At 33.3% G+C, this 17,310-nt stretch overlaps 1 protein-coding gene across 1 annotated transcript; it reads right to left on the reverse strand.

Moving 5' to 3' along the window:
* Positions 1-1,270: 1,270 nt before the first annotated feature.
* Positions 1,271-16,473, reverse strand: LOC148273566 (uncharacterized). Its single transcript, XM_088238530.1, has 3 exons — positions 16,290-16,473; positions 2,281-6,582; positions 1,271-1,426 (listed from the first exon to the last, which is right to left on the reverse strand). The coding sequence occupies exons 1-3, from the start codon at positions 16,357-16,359 to the stop codon at positions 1,413-1,415; spliced, it is 4,386 nt and encodes a 1,461-aa protein (XP_088094656.1). The 5' UTR covers positions 16,360-16,473; the 3' UTR covers positions 1,271-1,412.
* Positions 16,474-17,310: the final 837 nt, after the last annotated feature.

Below are 17,310 nucleotides of genomic sequence, written 5' to 3' on the forward strand. Positions count from 1 at the left end.
TAATTTAACTGTGTAAAAACACTTGTAGAAAATTACTGAATTTTAAGCTCTAGAGCAGTGTTTCCCAGCCTTCTTTATGCCATGCCCCACCGTAGTCTTTTCAAAAGTCAGATGCCCCACCGGCATCTTTTTTAATTAAACAGCAGGTAAATTTTCAAATCATCTTGTCATATGTTTGTAAACATATTAAGCCCTAATGCAATTAAATAAAACCTATTCTAATACATATATAATAAGTGAAATGATTACAAAATAGAAATTGAAAATGTAATAAAATATAATAAAATAAATACGTGTATGGTGCCCTTTATAGACACGTCTGACTCACACCGCGCATTGACATATCTATAACAACGTACTATCAAAAAACCACATTACAATTATACATCTGGTCCCGGTACCAATACAACATCTACAGCTATATCCTGCACAGTTTCTGTGTTTTGAGATAATTATTGAACGGGTTTCATTCTATTTTAAGTACAATTTAGCGTATATTTCAATTTTGTACATCTTAAGCATTTTTTCGTATGACCGATGAGTATTCCCCTTCATATGTGGAATGTCGACGTGTCTCATCTTTGAATCGTGGTGTCCCACCTCTGAGGCCTTAGGCTCCACCGGTGGGGCGTACGCCCTACCGTGGGAAACACTGCTCTAGAGTCTACTAAAATTGATAGGTATTTAACAGAGACGCAGAACCATTACAAAAAAGGAATAACCCGCTAAGTCTCTATTTAAGATGTTTGTCGGTACGTAGGAACGAGAGGATATAGAAGGAAATTACGAAAAATACACCACAACATGAAAAAGGATAATGTTTTAACCTATTATTGGCTAGTTTCAATGTACATACTATTTACAAATTGTGTAACAGTCACCATTCTCCCAATGTTTTTACACCCTTTTTTAAAAAAAAGTTCTCTAGCTCTGTTTGAATATATAATATTGAGTTTTATTCATATTCGCTTTAAAATATTTCTCCAATATCTATACTGTACAAGTATCTATCACTTGAGTATGTTATATTGAATATTTAGGTACGGCATGCTTTTTTGGTTTTTACACATATTTTTTAAATGATTATTTACCACGTTTGTGCATATGTTTTTTTTGTAAATACCTCTTGAGCGTAAGTGTGTAGTTAAAAAAACTTATAATGTATTTTTCGTCGTAGGAAAAAAAAGTTGAATATTTGTTTTATACTACTCAAATCTTAATTTCAGATTATAAGTCACAATTTCTTGAATATGAATAAAAATAACTTACAAAGATTTTTTTTGGGTTTATTTTTTTTTGTATAAAATTGTATAAATATTATCACATTTAAACTTAATTCTAAAACGTGCTTCGAGTTTTCAAAAATAACATCCACGTAATATGTTGTCTGTTTGGCTTGACCCGCAATGATCTCATCCACCATAACCTGTAACACAAGGAAATAAATTAAGTAACTGAATTACCTAAATAATGTGGTAAATAGTAAATAATATTAAACTACAAGATATATTTATGTTTGATCGTTGTGCGTTTTTTATATCCACGGAAAGGTTTCATCATGAAAAGAAAACTGTTTTCCTGTAGCTAGGATGTATTGAAAATTCGAATACTTTTCTTTTTAAATACTTTGCAAGTAAACTTTGATAATACCTTAAAAATGTTAACAAATACTTGAAAAAGTAGTTTTGAAGTAGGTGAAAAAGTATTTTTTTAAACGCCAAAAGGGTCTTTAAATTCATAATAACTTAATGTATAAATACAAGGAAAAATCTAAGGAAAAAATATTACTATAATACTAAGTTTACACAAAAGTTATAATTAGGTATTCTTTTGTCTCACTTGTAATTTAACGAAATTCGTTATTATATAAAAATATTTACTACGCGAATATTGATGGATGCAGAAATAGAGGAAGACCGAGAAAGATATTGAATGACCAAATCCAACAAACACTTAAAGATGGACATGTCAAAAGTAGAAATAATCGGCTCGCGTGCATGAGAAGATGTACGAGTATGTATGTAGGGCAAGTGAGATCTGTATGCAAAGACAGAGTGATATGGTGTTCTCATCGTCTCTGCCTACCCTTACAAGAAACAGCGTGATGGTTTGTTTGTTGAATAATTCTTACGTAATTTTAATAATTTAGTTTTTATGAAAGTGTTCAACTATTCGTCATACTTTCATAAAATTACAATCCGTTGCACCAATACTGTGTTATATGCAATGATCTACCATAAAGAATTTTAATTTACTCGAAAAAAAATCTAAAGTATTTACCCGTGTGTGCAGCAGAACTGGCACTGGCACTGGCATGGGATGAAGCGACGCTGCCGGAATATACTCCTCCGAAAGAGCCTGATTGGCTAGACGAAGATGCATGGCTTCCTGCTCCAGCACCAGATGTTCCCAATCCAAAATCTTTCAACAATCCAAAAACACCGCCCATTATACCAGTTGGATTATTGGAACCGTGAGTTGCGTCACCTCCATATCCTCCTGCACCTGATGCTGCACCAGCTCCAGAATGAACCCCAGAAACACCCACCGAGCCACTTAATTTATGAGCACTATCATCATGTAAGGATGAGCCGCAACTGACACAAGACTGTTGGCTAATGTCACTTCCTTGTAAATTTCCTCCCTTGCTTTGGGTAAGAGCACCTCCCTGATAGTGTATTCCCGATACTCCACTAACTCCAGATCCTGATCCCACATTCACACTAGGATAATTTGATGCTGGTCCAGTAGCGGTTATCACACCGGGAGCACCTCCAAAACTACCGTCGTAATGATCGTGATTTCCAACGACTCCGGTTACTTTAATGGTAGTTGTTTGAGGTGCGATTAAAGTTTCTTTATGTTGACTGGTTAGAGCATATCCTGGTTTTTCTTGATTTCCCAAAATTCCAGGAGCTCCACCAAAACTACCAGTATATTTTCCAGAACCTATCATACTTTCATGTTTGTTATTACCTGTAGAACTTATGCCATAACTACCGCTGCCTAATGCATGCTGCGTAGAAGTTTGTGAGTCGTAACTGCCGTCTTTGTGTACTGAACTTCCGAGATAAAGGCCTGTTCCGATACTTCCACTCCCAGATGTTGAGTGTGAGTCTAATCCACTTACACCATATCCGTTGTTATAAAAACCGTCATTCTTATTAGTTGCATGAATTACTTTCATTCCGTGGACATTAGAATCATATTGTCCTCCAATACTTGAAGTTCCCCCATACGTGGATGAACTTGGACTATTACTAGCACCATTATCATAACTAAAAGATGGAATTTGTGTATCGATGTTAAGATTTGATTGATAACCATTATTATGATGTGTGTTTATTCCTGTTGAAACACCAAAACCAACTTGTCCACTTGATGGTGTGTTACTATTAGATTGGTGATTTTTGTGAGTTTCTAAAATATTTCCAGTATGATGTTGAGAACCAGTACCATGAACACTAGATCCTATATTACTTGTCAATGTTCCGGTTGATACTCCAGTTGTCCCATAGGAAGTCGTTCCAGTATTTTTATTGACAGCAAATCCTTCTTTTTCTTGGTTTCCCAATATACCCGGTGCTCCGCCAAAATTTCCAGTATATTTACCAGGTTGCGAAGAATGTGGTTTATAGCTAGACGTTGTAGAACCAGATCCTGATGCATGTGTCATCGATCCATATACCCCAACAGATCCATCAGGTATAACATTATTATTAAAAGCTGTTGGTGTTGAAGGTGATAGAAGTCCTGTTGTTCCTCCAAATGATCCTGAATATTTTTCTGGTTGACTTGAATGTTCACTTACTGTATGACTACCTGATGTTCCACTATTTTTTGAATCAGAAAAATGAACACCAATACCAATATTTCCAGTGCTAGGTTTACTTAAAACAGAGATTTCTTTGTTATGAGATGTACCTCCAATATAAGCGCCATTTGAAGCCCCACTGGGACCAACGCCAAATGCACTCGAATCTTGAGCACCAAAACCTGTTGCCATATCGCCCCCGTATCCGCTTCCTTTGAACCCAGAAGCGCCAATATCAAGGCCAACACCTTGACCACCACTAGGACCTGAAATCGGAAGTCCTACATCATAAGAAGAGGGTCCCGAATAGGACCCTCCTTGTGCTGATGCCCCGGAAGAACTTATTCCGTATCCGGCATCTGGTCCACTACCCGTAAGAGCTGTTCCTTGAACGCCACCGTAAGTGTTTGCATTTGCTCCAGAAGCACCAACATCGATTTCTCCGCCGGAAACAGGGGGTCCTGATACTGGATAACCATTATTTGATGAAACTGCAGAACCACCATAAGTATTAGAAAGGGACCCACCAGAAGCTTCAATTCCAATGACAGAGTTTCCTGTATATTTTCCTGGTTTAAGGGTGTTCACTGAGTGTCCAGCTGTTGAACTAGATCCATGTTTTTGTTTGTTAGACCCATATAATCCAACATTTATGTCAACTCCACTTGATCCTGAAGATGCGTTGCTACCATGGGAAGATTTTTTAGATTCTGTTAATCCAATACCGTAAATACTTTCACCGTTACCGGATGATACAGTACTTCCATGCCTAGTTCCCTTTGATCCAGAATATCCAGCTTCAATACCAAAACCACCGGTATTGTAAGTGTTTTCTTTTGCTCCAGAGTAACCAGATTCAATCCCGACTTTGCTTGACCCTGAATGACCTCCGTGATGAGTATTTCCATGTGATTCAGATAATCCTACATCAAATGTAAGCCCACCTACATTTGTTGATAAGGTGCTTCCATGGTTACTTCCTTTTGATCCACCGTAACTAGCATCACCATATCCTGAAGAACCTGATGATATGGTACTGCCTTGAGTTTTTCCGTTCAATCCTGCCAATCCAACATCAATAGTAAGTCCACCAAGACCTGCCGGAACAGTGTTTCCATGATTATTGTCTTTTAATGCAGTATATCCAGTATAGCCATCATTACCATATCCCGAATAACCTGAAGACACGCTGCTGCCCTGATTTTTTCCATTTAGGTTCGTTAATCCAACATTGATATTAAGTCCACCAGACCCAGAGGTACTTTCATGATTATTTCCGTTTAATCCAGTATATCCATCATAACCATATCCAGATCCCGAAGATATGCTGCTACCCTGATTTTTTCCATTCGAATTTGCCAATCCAATATTTACATTAACTCCTTCTGAACCCGAGGTACTTTCATGATTACCTCCCTTTGATGCAGTATACCCATCAAAACCGTATCCAGAAGATCCTGTGGATACGCTACTACCCTGATTGTTTCCATTTGAATTCATCAATCCAACATTAATATTTAGTCCACCTGAACCAGAATTTAAAGCACCTTCATGATTGCTTCCCTTAGATCCAGTATGCCCATCAAAATCATACCCAGAAGACCCTGATGACACACTGCTGCCATGATTTTTACCATTTGAATTAACTAATCCAACATTAATATTTAGCCCACCTGGACCAGAAGTTAATGTACTATCATGATTGATTCCTTTTGATCCAGTATATCCAGCATCGATACCATATCCGGAAGAACCTGACGATATGCTACTGCCATCTGTTTTTCCATTTATCCCAGTTAAGCCAACATCAATAGTTAGTCCACCTATATCTGCTGATAAGGTACTTCCATGATTACTTCCCTTTGATCCAGTATATCCAGCATCATTACCATATCCCGAATAACCAGAGGTTATACCACGGTTGTGGTTGTTTTGATTTGATTCCTTTAAACCAACATTAAAATTCAGTCCACCTGAACCCGGTGTTACAGTACTTCCTTGATTGATTCCTTTGGATCCAGAATATCCAGTATCAACTCCATAACCACTAGAGCCTGATAAACGGCTTCCATGAGTATTTGCATTTTGTCCCGAAAAACCAATATCAATACCGATTGATCCAGAATTTTGTTGATTTCCGTTAACATTTTGCCCGTTGTGACCAGAAGAAGAAAACGCTCCTCCATAATTAGTTTTTGAATCAAATGCAGCACTATTTGAACCTAGTGGCGATATTTCACTTCCGTAAGCAGGTACAGTAGCATGAGATAATTTGGAACCAGTTCCGGATTCTCCACCTATACTAACACCAGCTCCACTTCCACCTCCGGAGTACCCTCCGTTCGTTGATCCAGAATATCCTCCATTTCCGGGTCCAGAGAATGCTCCATTTCCAGCTCCTAAGTATGCCCCATTTGCGGCTCCAGAGAGACCTCCATTTCCAGAATTTCCTGAATCAGAATTCCCTTCGTTTCCAGCACCAGCGTGTGATCCGCTTCCGGCAAAAGAACCAGTTCCGGCGCCTGCAAATGACATACTTGACGCACCAGGAAACGATCCACTCCCGGCATTCGCTAATGCCCCACTGGCTACTCCTCCCGGAGGTGTTCCAGATCCCCCAAAGCTAAAACTACCCGCTTTAGAGGCAGAGAAGCTGGATGCACTGGATTCTGAGAAACTTCCAGACCCCGCAAAGGAGCCTTGCTTAATTCCTCCAAGACCTCCATGACCTCCTTGAGAAAAGAAGCTCTCTAATGATGATATTATACCTGTAAAAAGAAAAATATATATATATTATAAGATAATATTGTTATAAAGGGACAAATAGGAAAAATTACATAAGTAAATATAGTTTTAATGTTTAAAATTATAATCAGCGTATGTTGGTGTTGACTTCTCATAATATAAGTCCTATCAGCAAGCGTGCTGCATTCGGGTTTTAAATTTTTGTCCGACTACTGTGGTGAAAGTGTATAGTGGGTTTTAAAAGTTAGTGTTATTAGTGTTCTGACGAAGAGACGGGTACATCTTGAAACCGGTAGTCATAAAGAAGTCGATAAGTGGTTATATACAAACAATTCTCAATATGAATACGCTTATTTGGACGGTTAAAGTCACGCATTGTTGTAAGACTGTGCTCGTTTCTACCACTGGATCACAATGGAAAGTTAATAGAATTATCTTCAACTGTCTATAAGGTAAAATCGTTTATTTGATCATTTATTTGATGAAAAAAATAATATAAATATAAAACTTATTTTTAGATTTGTTTGGTTATAGGTTAACGACAATGATACTTCAAATTTGAGGACTTAAGTCTGCTTGGCAGTACCCACAAGGATAAATAGCTTGTTGCCTAAGGAGAAAAGTTTCCTGAAGGTGTTGTCCGTGATCTGATAGCCGTGGCGTACATAAATGTACTTTATTAGATTGAGGAAAAGAGGAAAGTGACACCATGAAGCGTACCCAACACTCAGCTAACTTCTGAGTCAACTCCTTCTCAATTGAGGACCGTTTTCACTAAGTGAAATTTCTACACAAAAAAAAACAAATGCGTTTTATTGAAATGGGTTCTTCCATGTGAGCTTTATCGATTGGTGAAATAAAACATTAAAAAAACTATACAAATTGTAGCAGTTCAAATATCGTGAATTTTCACAAAACGAAATAACTACACTACATAGAGTTTTCACAAAGCAAAATATCTACATATTTTTTAGGGTGTTAAGTTTTTTAAAATTGAAAAAAAATCACAAACTAAACATGATTTAGGCCAAGAAAAAAGAAGTGAAATAATAATAATAAAAATAAAATAATATTTTTTGTAATATATTTTGTTATCACTTTATTTGTGCGATTATGTATGTAAAAAATATATGGGAAATAAATACCTAAATGTGTATATTTACATGGGTACTTACTCGTGGATATGTCAGTAGGCATATAATTTTACAAAAAATCAGTTTTAAATTATTTTATGCGAAAGTAAACTTATTTAATTCCTAACATAAATCAATTTTCCATACATTCCTATCACAAAAATATGTATATATTTCTTTTTTGTGAAAATTCGCGAATTTAGAACAATTTTACAAATAATTTTACTGATTCTACACTGTTGATTTTAGTACATGTGTAAGGATTTGATTTATCTGTAAAACGTTATTTTTATTTTATTTAAATTCGTAATAGTTTTATTTTGATTTTACATTTTGATAAAAATTTACATTTTGTAGATATTTCGCTTTGTTAAAACACTCCTCAATTGGTCAGGGTAAGTACCACGCTTGCGCGAAATGACAAGAAGTACAAACGGAATCTACTCGTACATTCTGAAACCTCGTACGTATGCATAAAGTAGATATTTTCATTTTCTATGGAACATTTGTTTTAAATATTTCAATCATCGCAAAGTTCTAGCGGAAGCGAGCGTTATTTCGCAATTGTTTTATGTAAATTAAAGAAACCGATAAAAAGATAATATGAACAATTATAAGTAATACTTATCTAGTGTGTGATTGCGTATTACAAGTTATAAATGAAGCGGATATTGTGTTAAAGAAAATGCCGTAATTGATCGCATGTTAATTTCATATCCATTTGATATTGAATTCCATTTTAATTATTGTCTACGTGTGTGCGAAGATAAAAACATGTTCTTTTGAATCACAGGTATTAAAAAAAGAATGTTCTGTATTTATGTTGGGGATGGTCAAGGGCAAGCTTATATCAGGGGTCGTGAGTCAACTATTGAGTTCCAATCATAGAAAAAAACAAGCATTTGTCGAATCTTACAAATTACAAAATATGTTATAAAGCCATTCGCAACCAATTGTGCATAAAGTAATGCATTGAGATACGCGAAGGTACGGAGATCAGTTCAATTTTATTGTTGAATTAACTACCTGGTAAAAGAAGAAGTATAAAAATGGGAAAATTGTTTTCAGGCGTTGCCTAGTAGGTTAATTGGTTCAGCCGGATAAATCTCACCCACATGACAAATGTTTCAGCTCTTTTACTTCACAAAAGTCAACAAATGGTAGAGTTGAGAAAATGCGGATGTTCAAACATAGGCAGAATGGAGAATGTGTGTAAAGTGTGTAAAGTGGCCTTTTAAACCAGCCAACGACAGGTCATAAGCCCTTAAATACCTCCCATATTCTCTTCTCAAAAATGTTTTCCCTCTCTGTTGCAACAAATTTAAATATGAACAACTCCTTAGGGAGGAAATCCAGCCAGTCTGCAAGTGTTTGGACATACTCAAAACATTGTTCAAAGCAATCATCTTTAAAATAAATATTTAAATCGATCCTGTCTCGACTCGAACTTTGAATCTCATGCATGATAGGCGAAGCGACAATATCTTACTTGAGCGGACTCAATGACTTTTTTTAGGATTTTTATCTGAGCTGAGATTAGCCATTCCGTCGAAAACACTCGTCCGGAATTTCAGTTCTATTTCGCACTCGGAACTGTATTCTTTGTCAACTCGGACACATGAGAGGCGAACCCGGCAAAATCTATGTTTCTTTATTTTATGCATATCACAAAAAACTGATACAATAGTAGCTTCAACTTTTTAAAATATTTTCAATATTTATTACAAGCATTATATATTTTACGTCTTATTAATGAAATAATCATGAATATCTCAAGAAACCACAGTGAAATAATTAATTTGATTTTGGAGATTGCCAACTTTGCAATACTCAAGTAGAGGTTGTCATGTTTGCAACATACCCAATAATTTAAAAGTAAGATTCACACAAATAAAGCCGTATTTTGAACTGACAATGTAAACAATGAGAAAGTTCAGTGTTTTTTGTTTTGTTTTTTTATTTGTCAATACACTATTAAAGGATATTTACGTCGCTTTAATATTTTTAATTATAATAAGAAAAAACGTGAGAAATCTCACAAAAAAAACCTTATGACATGTCATCTCACTGCCTTAATGTACATTTCATTTTTTTTTTTAATAAAAAAAAACAGAACCGGCCCAAAAAGCGACTTTTTAAATTGGGTCTGTAAGTACCCACATCGCCACTCGTGTTATTTTTTGGACCATCGGGCTTTACGTGTTAAACTAAGCAAAAAAATGTTTTTTTTTTATGTATCTTTTTATCAGCGCAAAGTTTTGTATTTCTGAAATTACTCCGCGTGTGACGGCTTAAGTTCTCTTTCGCTTCTTCTTGAAGCTGACAGTAAGCAAACCGGAACTCTTCCATAACTTACTTATCATTGGTTGATTCAAATGAACTAGTGACGTCGTTCAAAGTAGTTTTTTTAGTCGTTTTTGTCAAAACATTTTTTAATGTGTTTTTATTACATTTTCACGAAAATTTGCCCCATAATAGGGAAATATCACATACTACGAATACCGATAAAAATATATGAAATGGATTTAGAATATTTAATTATATTTTTGAAATCAGTATGGATATTGTGGAGAAATGTTTTCATACATAAATGTAAGAAAGAAATTCAATTAAAATACGTTGCTAGAAAAACGCAACATGTTTGGCCGTGGTAGTTTTGACGTCAAGATTCGTGACAATGTTCGAAACAAATTTGAATGGCAGGAACAAATAAACATACATCGTGACGGCGCGTAGGGGCGCGGCCAATGGTATGAACGTTTTTGCGGATATTCAAAATTACAAATTTAAAAATGTTTTTTAACCTACTAATATTTATAATAATAATTGCCAATTTTTTTTATTGGACAGACATTGACATTGACCTTGGTTACTTTAAAAATGTAAAAAAACCCGATATTTCCCATTTAAACGCTCTAATTTTTATCGCGCGTAAGAAAACATTTTTTGTATCCATTTGCCGGTAGCGCTGAAGTTCCTTATTGTATTCTGAATAAGTTTTTTATTCATGACTAAATTTTTAAAATGTCTTTTAAGTTAAAATAGTTTTTTAAACACGAGTTTAAAATAAAAAAGGTTTTTCATCTCTGAAAAATCAGTGAGAGAAGACTTAATGGATTAGGCATGTTTAACAATGCATATTTTCTTTGGGTGGAGTTTGAAATTTGCTTTTGCTCGCACAATAAAATAAATCACATTATGATTTTATCACATGATTCTATCTTCACACATAAACATTAAACATTATCTACAAATAATATGTACGTATGCTGTAAAATATAATTAATATTAAATATTCAAAATCTTAGGATGCATGAATTACCTTTTTTTTCTCAAATATTTTGTTATATTGATAAAGGATTGGAATAAGCTACGTACAAGACACCAATAAAAATAAATTTGAAGAATTCAAAATGACATGTGAACAATGACAACTAAAAATAGCATGTTCAGTCCTCTTCAGAACAGGTTGTCCTTGTGAGCTCTTAAATTAAAGTTGTATTAAATATTTTATGTAGTAAAATATATTATTATGATATGACAATTCCCATTCAGATTTTTGAACACGAAATTCTACAACATATTTTTAAAAAAATACTTTAAAACGAGATATATATTTCATTGTTTGAGACTTGAAGTAGAAAAAATGTATGAATTTTGGAAAGCTTTTTGGTAAAAGATTGATCTTATAGTCAACTAAAAATCAGATTGGTCAAATTTGTACTTTTTTTTTTCAAAATACACAATTACTGATTTTCAAATTTCATGTGTTTTTAACGGGGTGATAGAGCTTTCACATATAAACTTATTGTTATAATAAAAATACTTCTGTTTTACACAATTCATGAGAAGGAATGTGGGGTTAGGTAATGAGTTTGGAAGGAGACAGGAAGAGGTTCCAGGAAAGAAAAGGAAAAAATAAAATTGAAGGAAGTAAGGGTTCTTTCTAACCTAACATATCTGTGGTTCTAACTATAGACACGGTTTTTCAGGGGAATACAGCGAACTTCAGAGAAACATTGTTTATATTGTAATTTTAAAAATATTTTAATGAATATCGCATTTTAAGACTTTTTAAAAATCAAAAAAATTGGAGAAAAAAAAATTGCCCTACGAAGCAATACGCACAGGACCTGGACTAGTGAAGCCCCTGGGTAGCGAAGGGGTGTTAGTCCGATACATTGAGGGTTCTCTCTTATTTAAAATTATTAATAAAAAAGTAGTTTCCGAAAAAAAAATCTCAGGATATTTTTTAAAGTTTACCATTCGTTCCTCTGAAGTTTGGCTCTGAAACACCGTAAATAATGTTCCAGGCGATTCTTAAAAGTGGCCAATGTTTATCAATGTATAATTATTATTAATCTTCAAAGCTTTAACTTTGTGGTCAAACATTCTCCCAAATGTTATTAAATATTTGTGTATAACCACTTACAGTAAATTATTGGTTTATAATAAAGATAAAGATAGTTTATTGAATACTTCAGGTGTTTACAAATTAAAATGCAATTCTTGTCCTTCAGTTTACGTTGGACGAACATAAAAAATGTTGATATTCGTGTAAAGAACACTTTAGGTGGCTTTACAATAAATATTTCTCGGAATTCGCAAATAATTTTTAATCATGACTTTAATAAAGCCACGGTAGTTAAAATTTTACATACAGATAATAAAACTTTAAAATCAAATTATATGGAAATATTTCACATTAGGAGAGCTTTAAAAAATAATGGTCCTTTGATCAATAATCGAACAGCCTTTCTTTATACTTATTCCATTATACGATGTTCCACTGTAATGGTCACCCTATACCTATTTAACTCACATCCCTCCCTCTTTTTTCAACTATTTCTTCCACAACATAAAATATTTTCATAACCTAATCAGTAGGAAGGGTTGCCTATGAAAATGCATGGCATGTTGGTTTTATATTTTTGTGCAACAACTGTGGTGAAGGTGTATAGTGGGTTTTGTATGTTGGTTTAATTGGTGTCCCGACGAAGAAACGGGTACGTCTGGAAACCGGTGGAAGTAAAAAAGTCAGTAAGTGATTATATACAAATATTTAATAACATTTAATAAAATGTACAATTAATGTATGTATATTTTACTGCGCTTATGTAATTTGAAAACTGAATGGAATTGGTCAATTTTATTGTAAAAATCCATCTTCTCAATCCATTTTATGTCCTCAAACTCCTCCTTTTCGCAATGCTCTTTTTTTACTTTTATTTTTATCTCCTCAGTGTGTAATATATACTGCTATTATATTTTTTTTGCTATTTATATTTGTGGAGTACTTCTGGATGCTTATGCATCTACTTTTTATACTTTTATAATGATATAATTTCCATTGCTTTTAAATCCATTTATTCTGCATGAACTCGTTTAGTCAATGTAAAAAATGTGTTGTTAAAGAAAAAAATTAACAGACGTATCAACTATGACCATGTTATATCTATTCCAAACCGGGTTGTGGTCCCATGACTAGTGTCGTGGACTCACAGATCAAAGGTCCGATGTTTGAACCCAGCTATATCAAAACCCGATTCCCATCAGGTGTCCCCGACGTTAGCAATCATTTCTAAAAAGGCCTCATGTCTTGCGCTGCCGGAACAACTCTTCCACACGTCTAATTCCGGCCCAGTGTCTTATGTTGCGCAGCCAAGACGTTTGGCTTCTGCCAGGTCCACGTTGTCTCTCAATCTTGCTCATAAGTATAAGTTGGAGGTTTTGATATTTGTCTCCACCCAGGATGTGACCCAGATAGGAGATTTTTCGGACGTTTATACATTTTAACAACTGTCTGTCGTAATTAGCTCTCTTCTGGACCTCTACGTTGCTGACCAAATCTGTCCACGGTATACAAAGCATTCTTCTGTGAAGCCACATCTCGAATACCTTCAATCGGTTCATAGTGTGTGCCATCCAAGTCCAGGCTTCTGAGCCATACGATAGAACACGTCAAACATAACAGTTCACCATTGTCTGAATAAGTTTTAAATTCAATTAATCATTGAAGAATATTGTTTTCATGTTGTTGAATGTGCTACAAGCTATTTCGATACTGCATTTCAGCTCCATATTTGTGTCTAAAGACTTTGTAATAATACTGTCGAGGTATTTAAATTGGTCCACCATCTCTAATAGTTCATTTCCTAGCCGTAGAATAATGTAGTAGTCTGCTCTGACAAACTTCGTCTTTAGGATGTTTATGGTTAAGCCCAATTCCTCTCCTGCATCATTTATTTTAATAAGGAGTTCTTGAAGGCTAGCAATGTTATCAACCAAGATGACAGTGTCATATGCATATCTTATATGGTTGATATGTGTGCCGTTAATATTCACTCTTTTCAAAGAGTTTTCTAGGGCTTTTTTAAAGATTGGACTTGGAGTAGGAATTAAACAATATATTTACTATAGTCCTTAAAATGTAACATGATTAGAATGACAGTTGTCAGAAAAAGTAACGACATAACTTTGTAGTAACGTCAAAGGAGTTATTTATATTGACATACGAAAAATCATTTGTATCTGGCGTGTTAATTTATTTTTTTAATACAATGCTTGAAACATAAATCAACATCAATATATAAAATCAGCTTTAAAACTAAAAGAAAACTAAAATAAACCTAATTATTAACGACGTTCTTACAAGGTTACATAACTTTGCTAAAACGTAAGAGATGGGACAAATTGATCGAATAAAAAAATAATTAATTTGATGTTGTTCATGGAAAAAATATAAATGTCTCATTTTTTGGTAAATAATTGTGTTGAACACACTATAATAGGCTTGTTTTTGCGTTTTTTATATCAATTTTCGGAAACAGAGTTTCATGATTGCATGAAATAACTGATAAAATCGATTTGATCAGTGATCAGTAATTTCCCATCACTAATGAAATTAGTTTGACAGCTGTCATTCTAATCAAGCTATATTTTAAGGACTATAATATCCTCTAAAATTGAAATATTTGGGTAAATCATAAGAACGCAAATATTTATTATTATAATTTTTGCTTTATCAAATAAGTTCATAACCATTCATTGGTAATTTCGTCTTTACAAAATAAAAAAATCACTTTTCATTCATCTTATCTACACCTGATTGTGCATGATAAATTTTTGCATAACACCATCCACTCGTCAGTCTAATGGACTATAATATTGTAGTGAAAAAACGCTGTTTCAGTTTAGTGTAAACATTGTCGGGAATCGAACCCGTGACTACATACACAGTGGCTCTTAACTAACAACTATGCCACGAGGTGGATGAAATTCTTTACTCATCCTTCATTATGGAATATAAAATCAAAACACTTTTTATAAACAATATGCCAAACCCAATGTTTTCGACATGATAATGGTTTTTAGATTAATAAACACCTAAATTACATATAATATATATTATATGTCTAGTTCAGATAGTAAACCTCTTTCACAGATAAAATAATCAAAATACCTACATAATATTAAATGTTTATATGTTATGAAGTCGTTACATATTTTCGGTTGATAAACATTACAATAAATTGTCGGGCATTTTGGCGCTTTATGTGATATAGTATTTTCGTTTTTTTATATAATTAAATATAATGTCTCTTGATTCGATTTGATCCCGCTCTCAAATCTTATTAGTGTCACAAACGTTTTATATATTAAAAGAACCTACTACTATAGTTTCGGGAGAGCACTCCTGTAATCGAAGGGTGATACAAAACCGAAAGTTTCGTTTCCGAAAGTACAGTAAGTTGTGTTTTAATGTATTTTTGTTTTCAACAACAACAAAGTTTTTATTTTATAAAAAATCAAAAGCAATACAAAGTAAAATAGAAGTATTTTGTGGCGAAGGCAGTCGACTTTAAAATTAAAAATAAAACTTTGAACGTTATGGTTAATAGTAAGCTTTTCTTTCCATCATTTTCATTGTAAATAATTAATGAAAGGTGTTTAATTCGGTTAAAATTACGGATTATGAAATAGGAAGATAAAAAATAAAGTTACTACATTTTCGACAAAAAGTGGCTTTCGGGAATGTGAAGTGAGTGCTTTCACTGGCAAACATTTTCCATTTAAGAAAAATACCTGCATTAGAAAAGTTGATAAGATTGTTTATTATTCTTGGAATTTTATAAATATTCAGGAATAACAAAAGTTACTAATATTATGGACAGTTTCAAACGTTCTCATAAGAATAATTAGTGAAAATGAACTTTATGGAAAGAGTTTGAGCAAGATATGAAATAAATCAACGCGGAAAGATCGGTCAATCATCAATTGAAAAAATGAAAACTCAGATAACTATTAATTATTTAATTTCAATAATACAATTCTCGCATCCACTTTTCTGTTTGTGAAAGCCCTAGATCCTTTTATATATTTCTTAGAATAGATTTGTAGCTAGGCCGTGTGATATTTTTAAGCCACCGAATATCACATAATGTTATTTACAAACTTTAACGACACTAAAAACTCAAAGGTGTGTACCTACATAATCATTGAATAAATATTTAAATTACATTGATAAGTTTAATCACAATCGAATAGTTCGTGTTTGTCACCACATCCGGTTAGCAACTAGTTTTGTTTGTACATACCCCCATGTCCATTTGGGGATCCAAGTGTCACAGCACACAATGTTAGAACTAAAACACCAACACCTTTCATCTTACTGCACTACAATTAAAATGATAGCGAGATCTGATCTGCGTCTGTTTATATACCTGTCCTCGGGTCGCGGATTTTGTTAGTAAACTTCTCGTTGCATGGGGTTTCAGACTTAGTGAGAAATACAATGAGATCACCCTGAACCAGAAATCGTACACCTTTTTTCTATCAAAACAGTTTCCTAAATACTTAATATATGACATGTTTTTATACTTTTAAACTACTTTTAATTACTTATATTGTATATGTATGTAAAATCAATATATTGCTGCTCTTATTATGTGTCATTAATTTTGAAGATGTTTTTAAATTGACTTAAATTTATTTTCTTATTTAAAGATTCTTTAAAGATTCGTCTCATCGTTTCTTTGAATCCCTTAAAATATGTATTTGTATATTTATGTTTTTCCTTTTTAAAAAAATGTTACTATTATTTAATTTTATTTTTAAATCTGAGCATGTTTTTCATTCTTTATTTTAATTCTTAACTTTTAATTACTTTTACAAATTTTCTTTATTTTTTGCTTTAATTTTATTTTTAAACAACTTCTATTTATGTTTTTTTTCCTTCTCTTTTTTGTACATTAATTAATAACCTTACATATAATTACTTTATAATATGGAAACTTCACTGGTCCATAAGAGTCTAACTGTCTAGAGTCTAAAGTCTAACTGTGTAAAATATAAAACTTTGTAACGGTACTGTATGTTTCCTAAATAAAAGAAAATGAAATAAATAAAAAAAATATCTGCCTGATACTGAAAGTTGCAAGAGCACGGTATGATAATAAAATTTTGTCTAAATGTATAATAGCCTCCCTCATTTTTATTTGAGGAAGCGGATAATTAACTAGTATGGTCCAAATTTAGAATACAAAATAAAATTAAGAAGAAAAAATGCTAACGACATTCTAGAATACATTTATATTATGAGTATAGTTGTTTTTGTTA

The sequence above is a fragment of the Micrasema longulum genome, unplaced genomic scaffold (genome assembly GCF_059751315.1).
Source record: "Micrasema longulum isolate JH-2025_06_02 unplaced genomic scaffold, ASM5975131v1 h1tg001914l, whole genome shotgun sequence".
NCBI classification, from domain to species: Eukaryota; Metazoa; Arthropoda; class Insecta; order Trichoptera; family Brachycentridae; genus Micrasema; species Micrasema longulum.